At 51.4% G+C, this 16,234-nt stretch overlaps 1 protein-coding gene across 6 annotated transcripts in view; it reads right to left on the bottom strand.

Annotated features, from left to right (window-relative positions):
* Positions 1-776: 776 nt before the first annotated feature.
* Positions 777-16,234, bottom strand: part of LINGO3 (leucine rich repeat and Ig domain containing 3) — a 42,765-nt gene continuing 27,307 nt past the window's right edge. For 5 of the 6 annotated variants that reach the window (XM_081177539.1, XM_081177537.1, XM_081177538.1 and 2 more), the window contains exon 2: positions 777-5,962. In XM_081177539.1, the coding sequence (XP_081033665.1) occupies positions 4,105-5,928 (1,824 nt within the window). In that variant the 5' untranslated portion in view covers positions 5,929-5,962 and the 3' untranslated portion in view covers positions 777-4,104. Of the gene's footprint in view, positions 5,963-12,826; positions 13,197-16,234 lie in introns of those variants that run through there. The other variant, XM_081177534.1, reaches the window with a different exon arrangement.

The following is a 16,234-nucleotide window of genomic DNA, read 5'->3' as shown; positions in this document are numbered from 1 at the left end:
TATAAGTAAGAAAAGGTCGAAATTTAAAGTAATATTATGTTTAATTTAAGGTATAAGTAATTGATAAAAAGTACTTTAAATTCAGAAATATAACATTTGAAAAGTACAAAATAAGGTACGAAACAAGGTAATAATTTGCTGATATTTTTATTATAAAGAATGCAGGGTAAGGGAGATGTGAGGAAGTTCAGTTAGTTATACAAAAATGTTTTGAACGGTTGGATTTCCTCTTCTTTTTTCTTTCTTTTTTATATCTCTTTTTTCTGTGTATATTCTTAAACTTGTATCTGAAAAATTTAATAAAATATTAAAAAAAAAAGAGAAGAGGAGGTTAAGGGGTGATATGATAGCCATGTTCAAATGTATAAAAGGATGTCATATAGAGGAGGGAGAAAGGTTGTTTTCTGCTGCTCCAGAGAAGCGGACACGGAGCAATGGATCCAAACTACAAAAAAGAAGATTCCACCTCAACATTAGGAAGAACCTCCTGACAGTAAGAGCTGTTCAACAGTGGGATTTGCTGCCAAGGAGTGTGGTGGAGTCTCCTTCTTTGGAGGTCTTTAAGCAGAGGCTTGACAACCATATGTCAGGAGTGCTCTGATGGTGTTTCCTGCTTGGCAGGGGGTTGGACTCGATGGCCCTTGTGGTCTATTCCAACTCTATGATTCTATGACTCCCACTTCCACAAAGGGGTTCAGATTGTGCAAAGGATTCTGTTCTCTTCATCATATAACTGAGAAGAGGCACCAAAGCATAAAACAAACAGGAGACGGAGGTGATTATGTGATACATTGCTGTATTGTACATGCAGTCATACATGTTTAAAAATGTGCACATTCTGTATAAACAAGGTATTCCATGGGGACAGTGAATGACTTTCCCACTCTTGGCTTTTTGAGCATCCACCACCCCAAACTCCAGCAAATTTCACCCACCCTCAAAATCAGTGCTGGGCTCCTTTCCTACTTCTTGGGTGGGGGGGGGGAAGGATGAAATAGTTTCATGGTTGTGATTTCCCCCTTGCCCCTTCCCTGTGTAAAATCTTACACCTCTGTCCAGTGTTATTCCACTAAAATGGAAGGAAGGGCCAAGTGATTGGGACTATTGGAGAAGTCGTTTTTGAAGTGAGCAGGGTGCGGTGGAGAGGAGTCCAGAAGATGCAGAGGGGGGTGGAGTGGGTACCGACAATAGATTTCTTCATGGCCTCCAAGTCAGAGATCCAGAGAGCCAAAGGCTACTCTGCCCAAAGCTGGCTGCTCCCCCCCCCCTTTGTCAAACACATTATTGCAGCTCAAATCTTTGTGGTCTGATGCAAGTGGTCTCTAGACGCCAAGAGCCAACGTTGTGTGGTGTTTAAAGAGCCACAGACTGGGCAGATACAGTTTCAGCCCGCTTGGCCAAACTCTACCTCTGAGCCTAGCCTACTTTCGCAGTGTTGGTGAGGATAAAATCAGTGTGGGGAGAAACATGTACGCAGCTTGGACCTCCCTGGCCAGGCAATAAATAAATGTCATAAATTAATTGGTCTATGGAAACTCATGCCGCACTAAATCTTGATCTTTAAGGTGCCTCCAGACACATACAGTCCATGGCTGCTCAGTGCCCTCGGGCCAGCACTGCAAAGGAAGCCACTTTTGGACTCTCCGCTTGGCAGTCCACAAGCCAGGATTTAGCTATGTATTCAGCACTCCTAGACACACTTGTGTTGGCCCTCAAAATAGCTACATGAATCAGCTGCTGTTGCCATTTTACAGGTGGGTGAGAGGAAGAGGGCCAAATGTTCGAGGGCCAGGCAAACACACCTGAGAGCCTGGAGAGGTCTCTATTGCCAAGAGGTCACGGGGAGCAGGCTGAATTTCCCCTGCAAAATCTTTCTCTAGCCAAGCTTCTGTCTTTTCAGCATGCCCCTCAGTGGCACACTGTCCCGACCCCAACTTTCACGCCTTGTGCTGCCCTTTAGAGCAGACCAGGTGGTGGGAGGAGGAACAGACGGAGCGGAACTGAGTAGCAGCCTTCCCTCTATTTTATTAGCATTGATCCAGCAGCATATCTGAGGAGTTCTGGCTGACAGACGCCTCCACATCTCTTGCCCTGGAAGGTCCAATCAGCACCATCCTAGCAAGCAAATGCGCACTTCTCCATCGCTGACCTGCCTTGCTCTCTAAAATACTAATTTCCTGTTGTCAGGACGATCCCAGTCTTCCCTGCCAGTTGGTGTTTTCATTGGAAACCAAAACAGATGCCAGTAAATATGTCAGCCAAAACCTCGTTTAGCAGAAATAATACATTATCATCAACAAGCATAATCTTCTAGCTCATGCGTGGATGGATGTGCAACCACACACACACACACACCACTTCCCTTGGCAGGCAGAGCCTCGGAAGATTCTCCTCTCCTGTGCGGCAGGCAGGGAAGGCGCAAAAGGGACCCTGTTCTTGGGATTTGCTCAGGCTTCTTTTGCAGCTGGGATCTGTCAGCCAAGGAGGGGAAGGTGACCCAACTGGAACCTGCCATGGGGCTGTGCCCATTTGGGAGAATCAGCCCCAGAACACATCCATCAGGGCCCTGGGCCAGCCACCTTCTTGCAACCTTGCCCACTTCACAGGAAGGTTCTAGGGATGGCAGAAAGCACTTTGTACACATCCCTAACTGGGGAAGCTCAACCCCTTGCTCTGCCTTGGCCTTGATCCAGCCACCCTTGGCCTTCCTCAGAGTCCACCTCAAGCAACCAGGACTTGTAGTGGGGCCCTTGGTGGGGCTCAAAGGTGGCAATGGATTCTTTCTGTCCAAAGTGTTCCTTCCCCCACTAAACCAGCTAACACTCCTTCAAGTGGCTTCTAGCCTTATTCAATGAAAAGAAGAGGGCAGCCTACATTTCACTTTACATCTCTCTCTCTCTCTCTCTCTCTCTCTCTCTCTCTCTCTCTCTCTCTCATCTACACACTCAAAGCTTGGCTCTCCCTTGGGGAGAGTGCAGGACAGTGCACAGTGCAGGAGCTCAGCCTTCTTGGGTCCGTGTACTGGGCCCTATCCTAGCCAGCCAAGTGGAAGAAGCAGGTTATTGCTTTGTTGAGGAGGGTCTCGGCACAGAGGGCAGTTGTCTGCCAACATACTCCTCATTATTAAAAATGTTAGACAGGGTTCTTACAAGGCACTGCATCTCCCCCAGCATAGCCTCCACCTTGCTGGCTCTGGTCTGGCGGGCAAAGGTAGGTTGGTCTCCCTCTTCCCTCCCTGCACAGGGAGTCCTCAGCCGCACAGGAAGATGCCTGTTAGGCATGCATATAAATGGTTTAAAAACAAGCACTCAGCTCAACAGAGATTTCCAAATATGTCACTTAGAAAAATGAGAGAGAGGCGAGGTTCTTTAAAGCCCAAGCGTAATGCTCCCGTTACTTGAAAGATGCATAGTTGATGAAACAAAGGACAAAAGTCAGCTACAGCAAAAAGACCTGAACAGCCCCCTGTGTTGTTTGCGTGGAGCACGTTGTCCATCCATTGGGTGGGGGATAGAAGCCCAGAGACAGGGAGAAAAAGAGAGAGGCAGAAGCCCCTGGCCAGGGCTGCCCTTCAGCCTGGGGGAAGTCGCATGCAGTGCAGTGCCTGCCAGTGAACAGTGCAGGCTGTGGTACTGAGTGGAGGAGCTCCCAGCTCACTCGGCATGTGGATGGTGCTAACCAAACCCACCCTGCTAATGATGCCGCTCTCATCCACGTGCGAGCATCAGGACCAGGGCGGTGCTAGGTGGCCACTTGGTGCTTTCCAGGCGAGCTGGAACTCTGTCCGGTGCTGCTACCACCCGGCCGAGCCGCATCAGGAGGCTCTGGTGGCAGCAGCAGGCTCTGCCAGGGTGCCAGGGTCTTCCCCACCTTGCTGGGTGCTGGCACTGGGCCAGCCATGATGGGCAATGCTGCCACTAGGTTCATGGCACCCTTGGCAAGTGTGGTGCGACAGAGGTCCCTCAGCACGGTCACTGCTTGCCTGGTCTAAGCCCTTGAAGTTGAACTGAACTGATGGCAGAGGAGGGGCAGCAGCACCCACAGCCCACTTGGTTCTCCTTGCGGGTGTTCCCAGCAGGGCCCCCCTCCCAGCCTGCCAGCAGTTCAGATCATCTTCATGTTGAACTTCCTGGCGCCCCCTTGCCCAGCCGCTGTGGTTGGGCCGTCCACCTTGCGGAAAGAGTACTCCACAGAGAAGTGGTTCTTGTGCTGCCCACGGCCTCGACTCCAGACAAAGAGGAGGAGGAAGCAGAAGAGCACCACACCCAGGAAGGTGATGCACCCCATGGCAGTGGACACCAGGATAGTCTTGAGGTCAAGTGTGAACTTCAAGAAGACCTGTGTGCTGTTGTGCAAAGTGTCGTTGAAGTCACTGAGGTGCAGGGTCCGGTTTGCATAAAGGGCTCCGTTGGCCAAGTGCCCCTTGATGGTCAGCGTGGCAAAGTATGTGTCGTTGCCACCGGCATTGCTGGCGATGCAGATGTAGGTCCCACTGTCTTGGACCTGTGTGTAGCGGATCTCCAGCGTCCCACTGGGCAAGACGGCAACTCGCCCAGTGCTCCTGGTAGTGATCATCCGATGCTGAGGAGAAACCCAGACGATGGAGGGGGTGGGCTCTCCATCCGCCCGGCACAGGAAGGACACAGCCTGCCCTTCATAAGCAGTGATGTGCTGGAGCTTCCGGTCTCTGATTTTTGGCTTTTGGCAGGTGAAGTACTCAAAGAGCACAGAGTCTGGGAAGTCGCGCAGGGCGTCACCCTGGATCTCGGGTGGTGAGGAACACATTGGCGGTTGGCCGTTGAAGTTGAGCGTCTTCCGGCGCTGGAGGATCCAGAGGAGGCGGCAGTCGCAGACTAAGGGGTTCCGGTCCACCCTGAGTGTCTCCAGAGTGTTGACAGAGTGGAAGCTGCTTTCTTCCAAAGTGGACAAGAAATTGTTGGAGAGATTGAGAAGGCGGATTTGCCTCAAGCCATACAGCGCCTGGGGCTCTACCAAGGCCAACAAGGCACCCACCATGTGGAGCTCTCTGAGCCGGATGAGGTCCCGGAAGGCGCCCTTGGGGACTGTGCTGATGGGGTTGTAGGAGAGGTTCAGGTACATGAGATGCCCCAGGTTCCTCAAGGCAGCTGTTGGAACAGCAGTGATGTTTGTGTACGTGATTGAGAGTGAGGTGAGGTTGAGTCCTTGGAAGCCATTTGGTGATATGTCCTCCAGGAACGGCCAGTTGTCAATTTCTAGCTGCCAGAGGTTGCAAAGCTTTCTGAAGTTTTGGTCTTCCACTGTGGCAATGCTCAGGTGCCTGAGCCGGAGGGCCTGCAGGTTCTGGAGGCGAGAGAGCGACTCTGCGGAGATGTCTGTCAGGTTGCATTTTTCTATTGTCAGCTGCTGCAGGCCCAGGAGGCCGGAGAAGGCCTTCCGAGAGACATAAACCAGGTCATTGTCCCCAAGGTCCAGGATCCTGAGGCTCCTCAGGTCTTGAAATGTGTAGTCCAGGAGGATGACAATCTTGTTCTCGCTGATGTCCAGGATGGTGAGGTTGGAGAGCTTGGTGAAGACGCCCGTGGGGAGCAGTTTGAGCTGGTTGCCACGAAGGCGCAAGACCTGCAGGTTCAGGAGGTTGCTGAAGGCACCCGGCTCTACACTGGCGATGATGTTCTCACTGAAGTCCAGCTCCTCCAATAGTGGAAATGGGGACAGGTCCCCCGAGTTCAGGCAGCGGATGCGGTTCTTGTTAAGCTCCAAGATCTTGGTCTCTGTGGGAATCCCCTCAGGGATTGCGGTGAGGCGCTTGCGGTGGCAGCTGACGGACTTGATCTGGGGGATACAGTCACAGCGTGCTGGGCAAGCCGCCACTGAGGCTGTACTCAGGAGGACACAGTGAAAAACCAAGACCAGAAAACAGCAGCAGCATGTCATGGTGCAGTGCATGGTCCTACGGGCATCCTACCATCTTCCCACGCACCTGCAAGAGAGAGGGAGAGGAGGGAGTTACAGACATAGGTGCAGCTGCTCTGGCAGGCCTCTGCCATGGGAGCCCCTGCCCCCCCCCCCGGCAGCTGCACCAAGGCCATTGGCATAGCCAGGATTTTTGTTATGGGAGGCAGGACTTACTTAGGTGGGGCAGGACTTTTCTGGTTGGTGGCAGAACCAATGGGATTGGGCAGTGAAATATTTCTTTTGTTTTACTTGATCTAGGGGGCAGTTGCCCCTCTGCCCCCCTTGGCTACTGAGACACATAGCAGCAAACAGGCCATGGAAGAGCAAGGAAAGGCAGGTGAGTTGGTGGGGATGAGACCAAGCTGAGTAATATGAATCATTAAAACTAAAGTGCGCATGAGGCCCAGGGGAGAAGAGAAGAGCCTTCTTTAGCCTACCAGTTTCACTTCCTTTGAGGAAGAAGCCACCCCACCCCCGGGCTCTCGAGAGGGGAGCTGCCCTTGCCCTGTTCTGCAAGTCCCTTTGCATATGGGTGTGCCATGGCCTTGGGATGACAGCCACTCTCCCCACAGGCAGAGCAGAGAAGATGGGAGGTGCCTTGGGCCAGAGACCCTCCTTTCCTTTGCTTGTGCCCTGTACAAGCAACCTAGCTTACACACACAGCCGCTGTACGATGCTGGCTTTGCTCTTCTGGAAGAAGCAAAGACTTTGCAGGTGTGTGAGAGAGAGAGACACACCATAATTGGGATGGCTTGCAGCTGGGTGGGGCATGCCCACCTGCGTGTTGAAGAGCCCCCCCCCCATCTTGCCCCCTCTCCAGAACAGAACCAAGCACTTGCACGTTTACATGTAGCAAAGAGGATTTTCCTTTTCCTGCAGATCACAAAATATCCTTGGCAGATTTCACATTTAAAAAACTGGTGATTGCAGAATCCATTCTTTGTAGATTATGGATTAGTAGCAGCAAGAGCAGCAGCAGCAGCTCACCCTTGAGGAATAATAATGCAAAGCCCCCTCTTTAGGCAGCTAAAAATAAATTGGACTCAATTTTTCTTCCCTTTTCAGGGAGTGGAAGAGAAGCAGGAATTTGTTTTGCAGCCATTTAATTTCCTCCTCCCTTTCTTATATAATAACTTAGTGTACACTGAGGTCTTGAGGGTGGGAAGCAGAGGGGACTCAGGTAGTTTTGACTCAAGTGCAGTCCCGGTGGCAGAAGGGAGGACCCCTTCCCAAAGAATCTCACTGAGTTACCCTAGAAAAGTCTCTTCCTCAGTGGTCCTCTAATGTAAAATCAAAGGACAGGAACTGATCTCCCAGCACTGCATATTGGCTTCCACACTCTTCAACTTTTACATAAATGATATGGCGCCACACGTAGCACTGGCGCAATCCCCTACCCCATCAATTAGCAATAGGAAAATATCTTGTCTGCTGTATGCCAACGATGTGGTGCTCCTATCACTCCCGATTAGGTCTTAACAATCTGCTTAGCATTATTGCAAGCAGGAAGACCTCGCCATGAATTACCCCAAGACCAAAATTATGGTCTTTGGGAAGCGTAGTCCCAGATTCAAATGGAAAATGGATCAGCAGGATCTGGAGCAAACACACTCCTTCAGATATCTGGGAGTTCTCTTCACTGAGACGCTATCGTGGAAGGGGCACATTGAGGCTACGAAACTCAAAGCGCAGAAAGCTTGTGGCCAGTTACTAGAACCTGTGCTGAAAATCTTTGCCAAGATTTTTGCCAAAATCTTTGAGAGCCAGGGTGGTGTGGTGGGTAAGAGCAGTGGACTCGTAATCTGGGGAACCGGGTTCGAGTCTCCGCTCCTCCACCTGCAGCTGCTGGGTGACCTTGGGCCAGTCACACTTCTCTGAAGTCTCTCAGCCTCACTCACCTCACAGAGTGTTTGTTGTGGGGGAGGAAGGGAAAGGAGAATGTGAGCCGCTTTGAGACTCCTGAAGGGGAGTGATAAAGCGGGATATCAAATCCAATCTCCTCCAAAGTGGTTTCCCAGATGCTCCATGGAGTGGCGATATGGGGCATGGACCTAAAGCCTAACAAAGCCATAGAAATAGTGCATAACGAATTCCTCAAGAAAGTGTTCTCACTCCCCAACAGGACCCCAGCTGCTGCTCTTCTTCGTGCTGAAGCTGACGTGACAACAATGCAGGCTAGAATTGCCTAAATTTGCCTAAATTATGTGAAAAGATTTCAGTCTCTTTCGGAGGAGAGATTCCCTGCTATGTCTTACACAGAACGGGAACAGACCAAATGCTGGAAGGTTGGCATCCAATGCCTCTTGTCCCAATATCAATTACAAATCTTCAGGTGACCACGAAGATGGATAAGAGGCACTTAAGAGACTGTCTCTTTAGGTCCAATGCAGAAAGCAATCTAACCATGATTGCTTCTACCAAGAGCTCACCATGGTTTCCACTTATCAAAACCGAGCATGCCTGAGCCAGATACCTGACAAAGTTCCCACTTGCTGTACTAAGAATCGCTTTTACAGAACTACGATTCCAATCGATGCCCTTGGTGGTGTTGGATGGGTGGTACGGCAAAGTACATTATGAAGAGAGATTCTATCCATGTGGACAACCCTGCGTCGAGGACCTGTGCCATTATTTATTGCAGTGCCCGTTATACATAGACCCAAGAGACCGATTTATAAAACCTGTTTACAAATGGAAGACATTTGAATAGGTTGGAAAGGGTGAAATGGCTGCTGAGTGACACCAACGACTTCGTTACTTATAAAGCAGCACTTTATGTGCTGGCAGCTAAGAAGATCAGGAGGAAGGAACTAGACACAATAGCGATCAACTGCAAAGGGGATTCGGATATTTAATTTGGCACATCTTAGCTGAGAATCTTCTGCTATTCTATTCCATTTGATGCAACAAATAATTTTAGTAGCCATGACCATGGTTTTATTGTATATCAGTGCCCAAAGATTTTTATGGTTATTGGTGTGTGTGTGTGTGTGTGTGTGTGTGTGTGTGTTTCGTTCTCCTTCTGAATGATGCCATGGCCTATGGCTAATGCAATAAAAAGTTTAACTGGAGATCTCCCAGCAAGAGCATCAGAGATGGGAGAGACTTCTGGGGGGGGGTCAAGAAGAGCCCAGGAACAAGACGGGGTGTGTGTGTCAAGGGCCAGGAGCAACTAGATGTTATGCACTTGCCCCAAGGTGACTGGCTTCCTGCCTCTACCCCCTGATGTGGCTGAAGGATGGTGGGGAAGAGCTTGGTGTTGTGTACTTGGGCCTTAGTTGTTGTCAGACAGTGTGGGGGGTTGTTAACGACTCACAATATCTTTCTCTTTCCTTCATTGCCTGCATTTAAGCTGCCAAATCTCCCTCTACCACCCCACACAACTGTGTTTTCCTAGGAATGGTAAAAAGTGTTGCAAATACAGACTGGCAGCTGGAGAATTCCTCTGCAGATGATTTGGCTGCTAGAGCCATGAATATTAGTCTTTAAAATAAATCTTATGACTAATTTTCTGAGCTCCAACCAGGGTAGTTGCCACAAACACTGCATTTCTGGTCCCATCACCTCCTGGCAAATAGAAGGGGAAGAAATGGAGGCAGTGAGAGATTTTACTTTCTTGGGCTCCATGATCACTGCAGATGGTGAAAGCAGTCACGAAATTAAAAGATGCCTGCTTCTTGGGAGAAAAGCAATAACAAACCTAGAAAGCATCTTAAAAAGCAGAGACATCACCTTGCCAACAAAGGTCCATATAGTTAAAGCTATGGTTTTCCCAGTAGTGATGTATGGAAGTGAGAGCTGGACCATAAAGAAGGCTGATTGCCAAAGAATTGATGCTTTTGAATTATGGTGCTGGAGGAGACTCTTGAGAGTCCCATGGACAGCAAGAAGATCAAACCTATCCATTCTTAAGGAAATCAGCCCTGAGTGCTCACTGGAAGGACAGATTATGAAGCTGAGACTCCAATACTTTGGCCACCTCATGAGAAGAGAAGATTCCCTGGAAAAGACCCTGATGTTGGGAAAGATGGAGGGCACAAGGAGAAGGGGACAACAGAGGATGAGATGGTTGGATAGTGTTCTCGAAGCTACCAGCATGAGTTTGACCAATCTGCAGGAGGCAGTAGATGAGAGGAGTGCCTGGCGTGCTCTGGTCCATGGGGTCATGAAGAGTCAGATACAACTAAACAACAACAATGGGACAACAAACATACATGCCCAGGTCATTATGGCCAATGAAAGGATCCTGGATCTGCATTTGAATTGAGGTTGGCTGCTGTCCCATGAAACTAATGCTCTGGAGATGCTTTAAAGAGGAATTGCAGGAAGGGGTGTCATTAGCACAGTCCTCCCATCAGAGTACCATCCTTTGCTGCCCTTTTACAGAACAGCCACTTCTTTGGTTAGGAGCCATGGCAGTCAGAACAGGTTCAAAGGCAGATTCAATTTGTTTTGTGGACACATCCTCAGTGACTGCCTTGCATACTTTGCCAGACAGCGAAGATGATCCCAGGGGCCGCCTCAGAAGGACTCAAATCAAAGGATCCCCAAAGGCAAAGCATTATTCTTGAACAAAGGAGGTGTCTATTTGCTTCTCTGGTAATAGGGAAAGTCCCCCCCCAACCTCATTTCTTCCTCCTTATCCTCACCCACAGCCTGCTCATCTGTTCTACTCTTGGTTTTGAGCTCTCCAAGCATGTAATATGTTCAAGAGAATTGGTCCTCCGGGGTCAACAACACTTTGCTTCCAACAAAATGTGCTTTTCTGCCTTTTAATTCATATTAACATTTCTCTTGGTGTCCAGGCAAGAAAAGGCCCTTAGGGGCTTCCTGGCCAGCGGGAAGAGGGGCTGGAATTTGAGGGGGGGCAGTTGGGGAGGCTTCTCAGCCCCACAGGCTCTTCTGCCTTTTATCTGCACCAAGTATCTGGTGGGGGAGGAGCAGGCAGGGAGAAAGCAAGGGAATGCACCTAAGCAAAATTTTCTGTCGCAAAAACAAAGCGAACCCCCCCCCCACTAAGTACAGATGTCCTTCCTGCTTCTTAAGTGCAGCCTTGTGCTTACATTTTGCTGACTTCCTGGAAGGAATCCCAAGGTGGGTCCACATTTTCCAAGGCAGGGTGAATGTCAGCTAGCTTGATAGGCTAGGCTTAAGTGGAGGAAGAGGATGTGGCTCAGCAGTTACCAGATCTGGAGCGAGCCTCTGTGGGCCCTCCCTCCCTGGATCTTTGCTGGAAGGAAACAAAAGTGGGCTCACGTTCTAGAAAGTCACCCTTTGATCACCCCTTCAACTCCTAGCCAGGGACTCTCACATTCTTGGCTGAGATTGGAAGCTGTTGCTTTCATTGCCCCCCCCCCCCTTGGAGTTCTGGGACGGGAAGGGTCTTGCCTCTCGCACTATGATTTGGGTTCTGGAGGACCTTGCAAGCAGCAAAAGCCCCTTGGGCAAGCAGTGATGGTTCCTGGCATTATTCCTGTGGCCACCATCTGGGACCCGGGTGCTGCATTTGTGGAGGCCCCCCCCCTCTTGAATCAAAGATGGATGTACGGAATTTGCTTCCCCTGCAGCTCCTCCTCCGCTGCCATTTTACAGTACTGTTGCTTCTTATGTATTTAATGTTTCTTTTAATTATTTGGTTTTATATTGCTAGCAGTTTGCTTCTCAAATTCCTTCTCTGTCACTGTAACACACACTCTTCTTAATGGTGCCCTCGGGTCCCATTAAAAAGTATTTAGCTTATTTGTTCCATTTGTCATACAGCTGAGCAAAGCAGTGAGAAAGAAAACCAGAAGCAGGGAGATGGAGCCAGGCTGCTTCCTGGAGCAGCAAACTTTTCTGTGTCCAAGCGCTCAAGTCTGCTCCTTTCCCCACTGGGAAGCCTCAGAGCAGAGCCCCAATCAGGCCCTTGGGCTCCCTGGAAAGGCCCCCCCCCAAACTGGGGACGGGCTCCTGTCCCCTCCAGCTGCCTCCTCCTCTCATGCACACAATGAGGCAGCACCCCATTGACAGCTCCAGCTCTTTGTGGGCGTCCTGTCTCTAGTTCCCTCCACTCCCTCTCTGTCTCCTTAGCCTTCTTTTTGACACACCACAAATACCTCCCTGGGTCATATTTAATGGAAAAAGCAACCGCGTCCCCCTTTCTTTGGGCAGAACATTCCGCAGCTCACATTACGGCTAAACAAGGCGAGGGAATTGAATTAGGAGGCCGGCTGCTCTGGGAAGGGGCTTTGCGGGCGGCGGGGATTCTTTGCAAAGCCTCCGCTGAGCCTTCATTGATTAAAAGCTAAAAGGGGGATGGTCCGCCTGCCTTCGGCCAGGCTGCTCCTGATCCCGGGGCGGAGGCAGGGGGCCAAACGCCGTGGCGCCCCCCCCCCGCCCCAGCCTCTATATTCTGCGCTTGTCAGGCTTGGCTTCTGGCCCTCCGTGGCCTGGCAACGGACTCAAGGCTGGTCGGGGGCCCGAGAGAAGCCTCGGAGAGTTCTCGCTGGGTTGACCTCGCAGCCTGGGCTACCCTGCGGGGCTGTTGTGAAAGGCGAAGGCGAGCGGCAGCGTGGCTCGCAGCGGAGCAAAGGGCCCGACCACGGCGCCGGGAAGAGCCCTTGGCTGGGGAGGCTGAGAAGGGCGCTCCTTTGCGGGTCCCCGTCGGAAGCAGAGCCCGCCGCCTGCGCTGGCGAGGAGGATGAGCCCAGCTGGCAGGCCGGCCAGAGAGGAGCCTGGCGGGCGGCGGCGGCAGCGCAGCTCCCTCCGGCCGCGAGAGGCGGGCAGCAGCCGGGGCTCGGACCTGCGGCCAGGAGCGCTGCCTCTTCCCGCGCCCCGAGGGCTCCCCGCGCCCAGCAACCCGGGGAAAGCGCCGCACCACCTGTGGGTCCGCCGCCTCGCATCCGCTCACCTTAGTCGCCGGGCGAGGCAAGCGCTCCTGCCTGGCATCCGCGGGGGGTTCGCGGCCAGGCCCTGGGGCGGGTGCCGCTCCCTGGTTCCACCACTGGCCCCTGAACCCCAAGGCTGGGGCTCATGGCGCGCACCCCGGCGGCTTGCAGCAGCTCCTTCGCCGCCCTTCCAATGGGGCAGCGGCGCGCAGGGAAGAGCAGGCGCGCTCTCTGTCCCCAGCCGAAGCCGAGGGGGGCTTCTGGTAGCCCCGGGGCGGGCGGCGGAGGGGGGTCGCTGGCTGCAGCCGCCTCGCCTCGCCTCCGTTCTCCTCTCGAATCAGACACAGACGGCTGCTGACAGCGAGGAGAAGGGGCGGAGAAGCGCGGCGTGGGCAGCGGGAGGGGGCTGGGGGGGGCTCGCAAGAGAAGCGCGCCCCGCGGGACTGAACCAGGTGCCTCTCCTCGGCTCCCGCAAGGCGACGTGCCCGTCTTGTGCTCTCCGCAAAAGGCGCCAGATCAAAGCGGCGAACGGTACAGATCCACGCCACGCCCCCCGCGGAACAGTCGTGCCCCCCACATCACAGGCAGCTCCGAGTTAAACTCTGGAACCAACTCCCTCCCACAGGAGGCAGCAATAGCCACCAATCTGGATGGATAAATTCATGGAGGGGGAAGAGGGTTATCGAGGGCTTCTAGCCACAGTTGTCTCTGCCCTACATCCACAGTTTGAGGCAGCAAAACTTCCAAACACCATTTGCTGGAAACCACAGGAGGGATTCCCTTGCGAGCATCTGGTTGGCCCCTATGAGAACAGGATGCTGGACCAGGTGACCCCTCTTTGGCCTGATCCCGTAAGCGCTTGCGACGTTCTTGAGCCCCAGAAGTGTCACACACACACACACACACCCCTCTGTAATATGGACTCGGCGTTTGTGAGCAGGGGCTGGGCGGTCTGGATTTACCGGGTGATTTTGGAGTAGGTTAGGACGACTCCCATTTGTTGAACAAGAGGAACGGTTCGCAACACACACACACACACGCACATTCCAGATTGTGCTGCTGAAAATATGAAAGTTTCATGGAGTCAGGAGTGGAAGGAACAGGGGATTCCGATTGTCAGGCTCTTAATGCTAAATGTATAGTGTTAGTCCTACTCTGAGTAGACCCATTGAAAGTAATGGGCACGGCCTGGAGATTGTTTCAGAAAAGAAAGCTGAGCCATTGCTTCTTCAGGTAGCTGTTCCATGGCTGTGCAAAGCGAAACACAGGATTCCTCTGGGGTGACCCAGAACTCAGCTCAGACATCAGTGCTTCTTCCTTCCTCCTCATCCTGGACCACTTTTCTCCATTTACTGCCAGAAACATGGAAGCTGGGTCCAAGCATGGCAGGTGCCTGGGGCAGAAGCACGGAGGATGTAGCTGTGGGCTGCTCTGGCCTGGCAGGGGCCTCCACACAAGACAGCTTTGTATTCTGGATGTCTGACATCCCTCCTGCCTTGTAGCATCTTGTTCTCATGCTGTGACAAACCCAGGGAAATCATTTTGATGGGAAATTGAGCCCCAGCTCCTGGGAGGCCCAAACAGCAGCTGCTCCCCATATGGTCTGGACCACTGATGGGTCGATGATCCTTTCCAGTCAAATGTGGTGGGACACATTCCTTGCAGGGACGCCACAGGCCCCTCAAGAGCAGTCATCTTGAAGCACTTCTTAGGTCTCTCCCCATCACACACACCTTTGCCAACTTGATGCTGGCCATCTGCTACACTGGCTGCTTGCACATTAGATCTGAACTCTACAGCAGTAGAAATTTAACAGTTTATTGCAATGAATATACACAGAGTAGGTGACGTCTTCTAAAGAGACACATTTCAGGAGGGATCAGCACTAAAACCAGAAGCAGTGGCAGGTCAGGGGAATGAATCATAAAGATCTGTCATCTCACTTTAGCTGAAGCAGCAGCAAGGAGGAGAGACAGATTGACAAGGCCAAGCAAGGGAAGGCTCCCTCATTTGTAACCCTGAAAGCTGGGCTTGGCTGCAGCCTGAGGTGGCTTTGCAAACATCAGCACTTGCCCCCTAGAACCCTGCCCCACAAAGACCACTGTGCATAGGAGACCAGGAACTCAGAGCAAGGCAGTGATGGCTAGGAGGGGTCCTACGATAAATAGTTGCCCTCTGTTTCTGCTGAGTCTGGAAGGGAAGAAATTGAAGGGTGGATCTCTCCCAACACCTCACCTTGGTGTGCCAACAAACTCTTGGCTGAAGTGGTGATGGCGGAAGCTGGAGTAGAGTTACGACAGTTCATCCATTATGCAGACACTAGAACTTGGCACATGGCAGGACAGAGGGAAGGCAGAGAGGTCCCTCATTACGCTCTCCTTGTAATGGAGACTATTGGAAGGGAGCCCAGCAGGTTCTTCGGCAGAGAGAACAAGCAGCTCTTGCAACGTGTGCAGAGCAGGGAGCGAGTGTCCACCTAGGCACAGCCGTGCATGCTTGAATCTTTGGGAACAGGGAAGAGTCCAATGTACAAATACCATTATTGTCATCACCCACTGTGCTTTGTCTGGGGCATGGACCAGAATTTAGCACCTTGAGAAACTCAGCGTTTGCATTTCACAAAGAACATTTAGAAATTCACCAATTTCCCAGCCCTCGTGACTGTAGAGAAACAAGCCGGAAACTTCAGCTGTGTGAGATCACAAGGTGGATATCCATGTGCATGTGTTTTTGATGCCCAGAAAGCCAAAGCAGCGTCACACCAAGCGGAGTGCAGACTCCTTGGGGGAATGGCAAAGAGCCACCAAAGAACAGCCAAGCCACCCTTGGCCACAGGCACTGAGGCTCACAGTCTTGGAGGCTGTCTCCCCGCTCCCGTCCCAGCCAACCTCAGCAAGTCATGTTCTTTCTCCCTCCTCCCATGAGCAAAAGTCAAGGGGAGAGGGTCCAAGACCACAATAACAGACTATAAAGTGAGGAAAACATCCTTGTGGACAGGGAATGTTTGAACAGGACACCCCTAACACGCTGAATGATGTTTTTCTTCTTCTTTCTGTTTTATTAAATTTGCTTAGTAACATAACATTATTATATTCTATAAAACAAAGAATACAGAACAAAATTCATTCATACTACAAAACCTAACTACATAACATTAATATATATGGTTTATGAAAAAAAGGCTTACATAACAAAATCCATTCAAAATACCATCCAGTTTACTTTTTCTTTTTCCCCTCCCTCCCCACTCCACCCCCCCCCCCAGGTCAGGCCTTCCTTCTTCATATTTTTATCCATGTACACAGTCTGTTCATTCGAGCTTGTATGTTAGGGTTGGCTTCCCCTCTTTCTATCCAGTTGCTGTAAAATGCCCATTTATTTGTGATTCTTTGGCATTTACTTTCCCATCTATCCTCTACCACTATCTGTGC

The sequence above is a fragment of the Podarcis bocagei genome (genome assembly GCF_964188305.1).
Source record: "Podarcis bocagei genome assembly, chromosome: 18".
Taxonomy (NCBI): domain Eukaryota; kingdom Metazoa; phylum Chordata; class Lepidosauria; order Squamata; family Lacertidae; genus Podarcis; species Podarcis bocagei.
The sequence above is the reverse complement of the archived record's forward strand: the minus strand, read 5'-3'. Positions and strand labels throughout refer to the sequence as shown.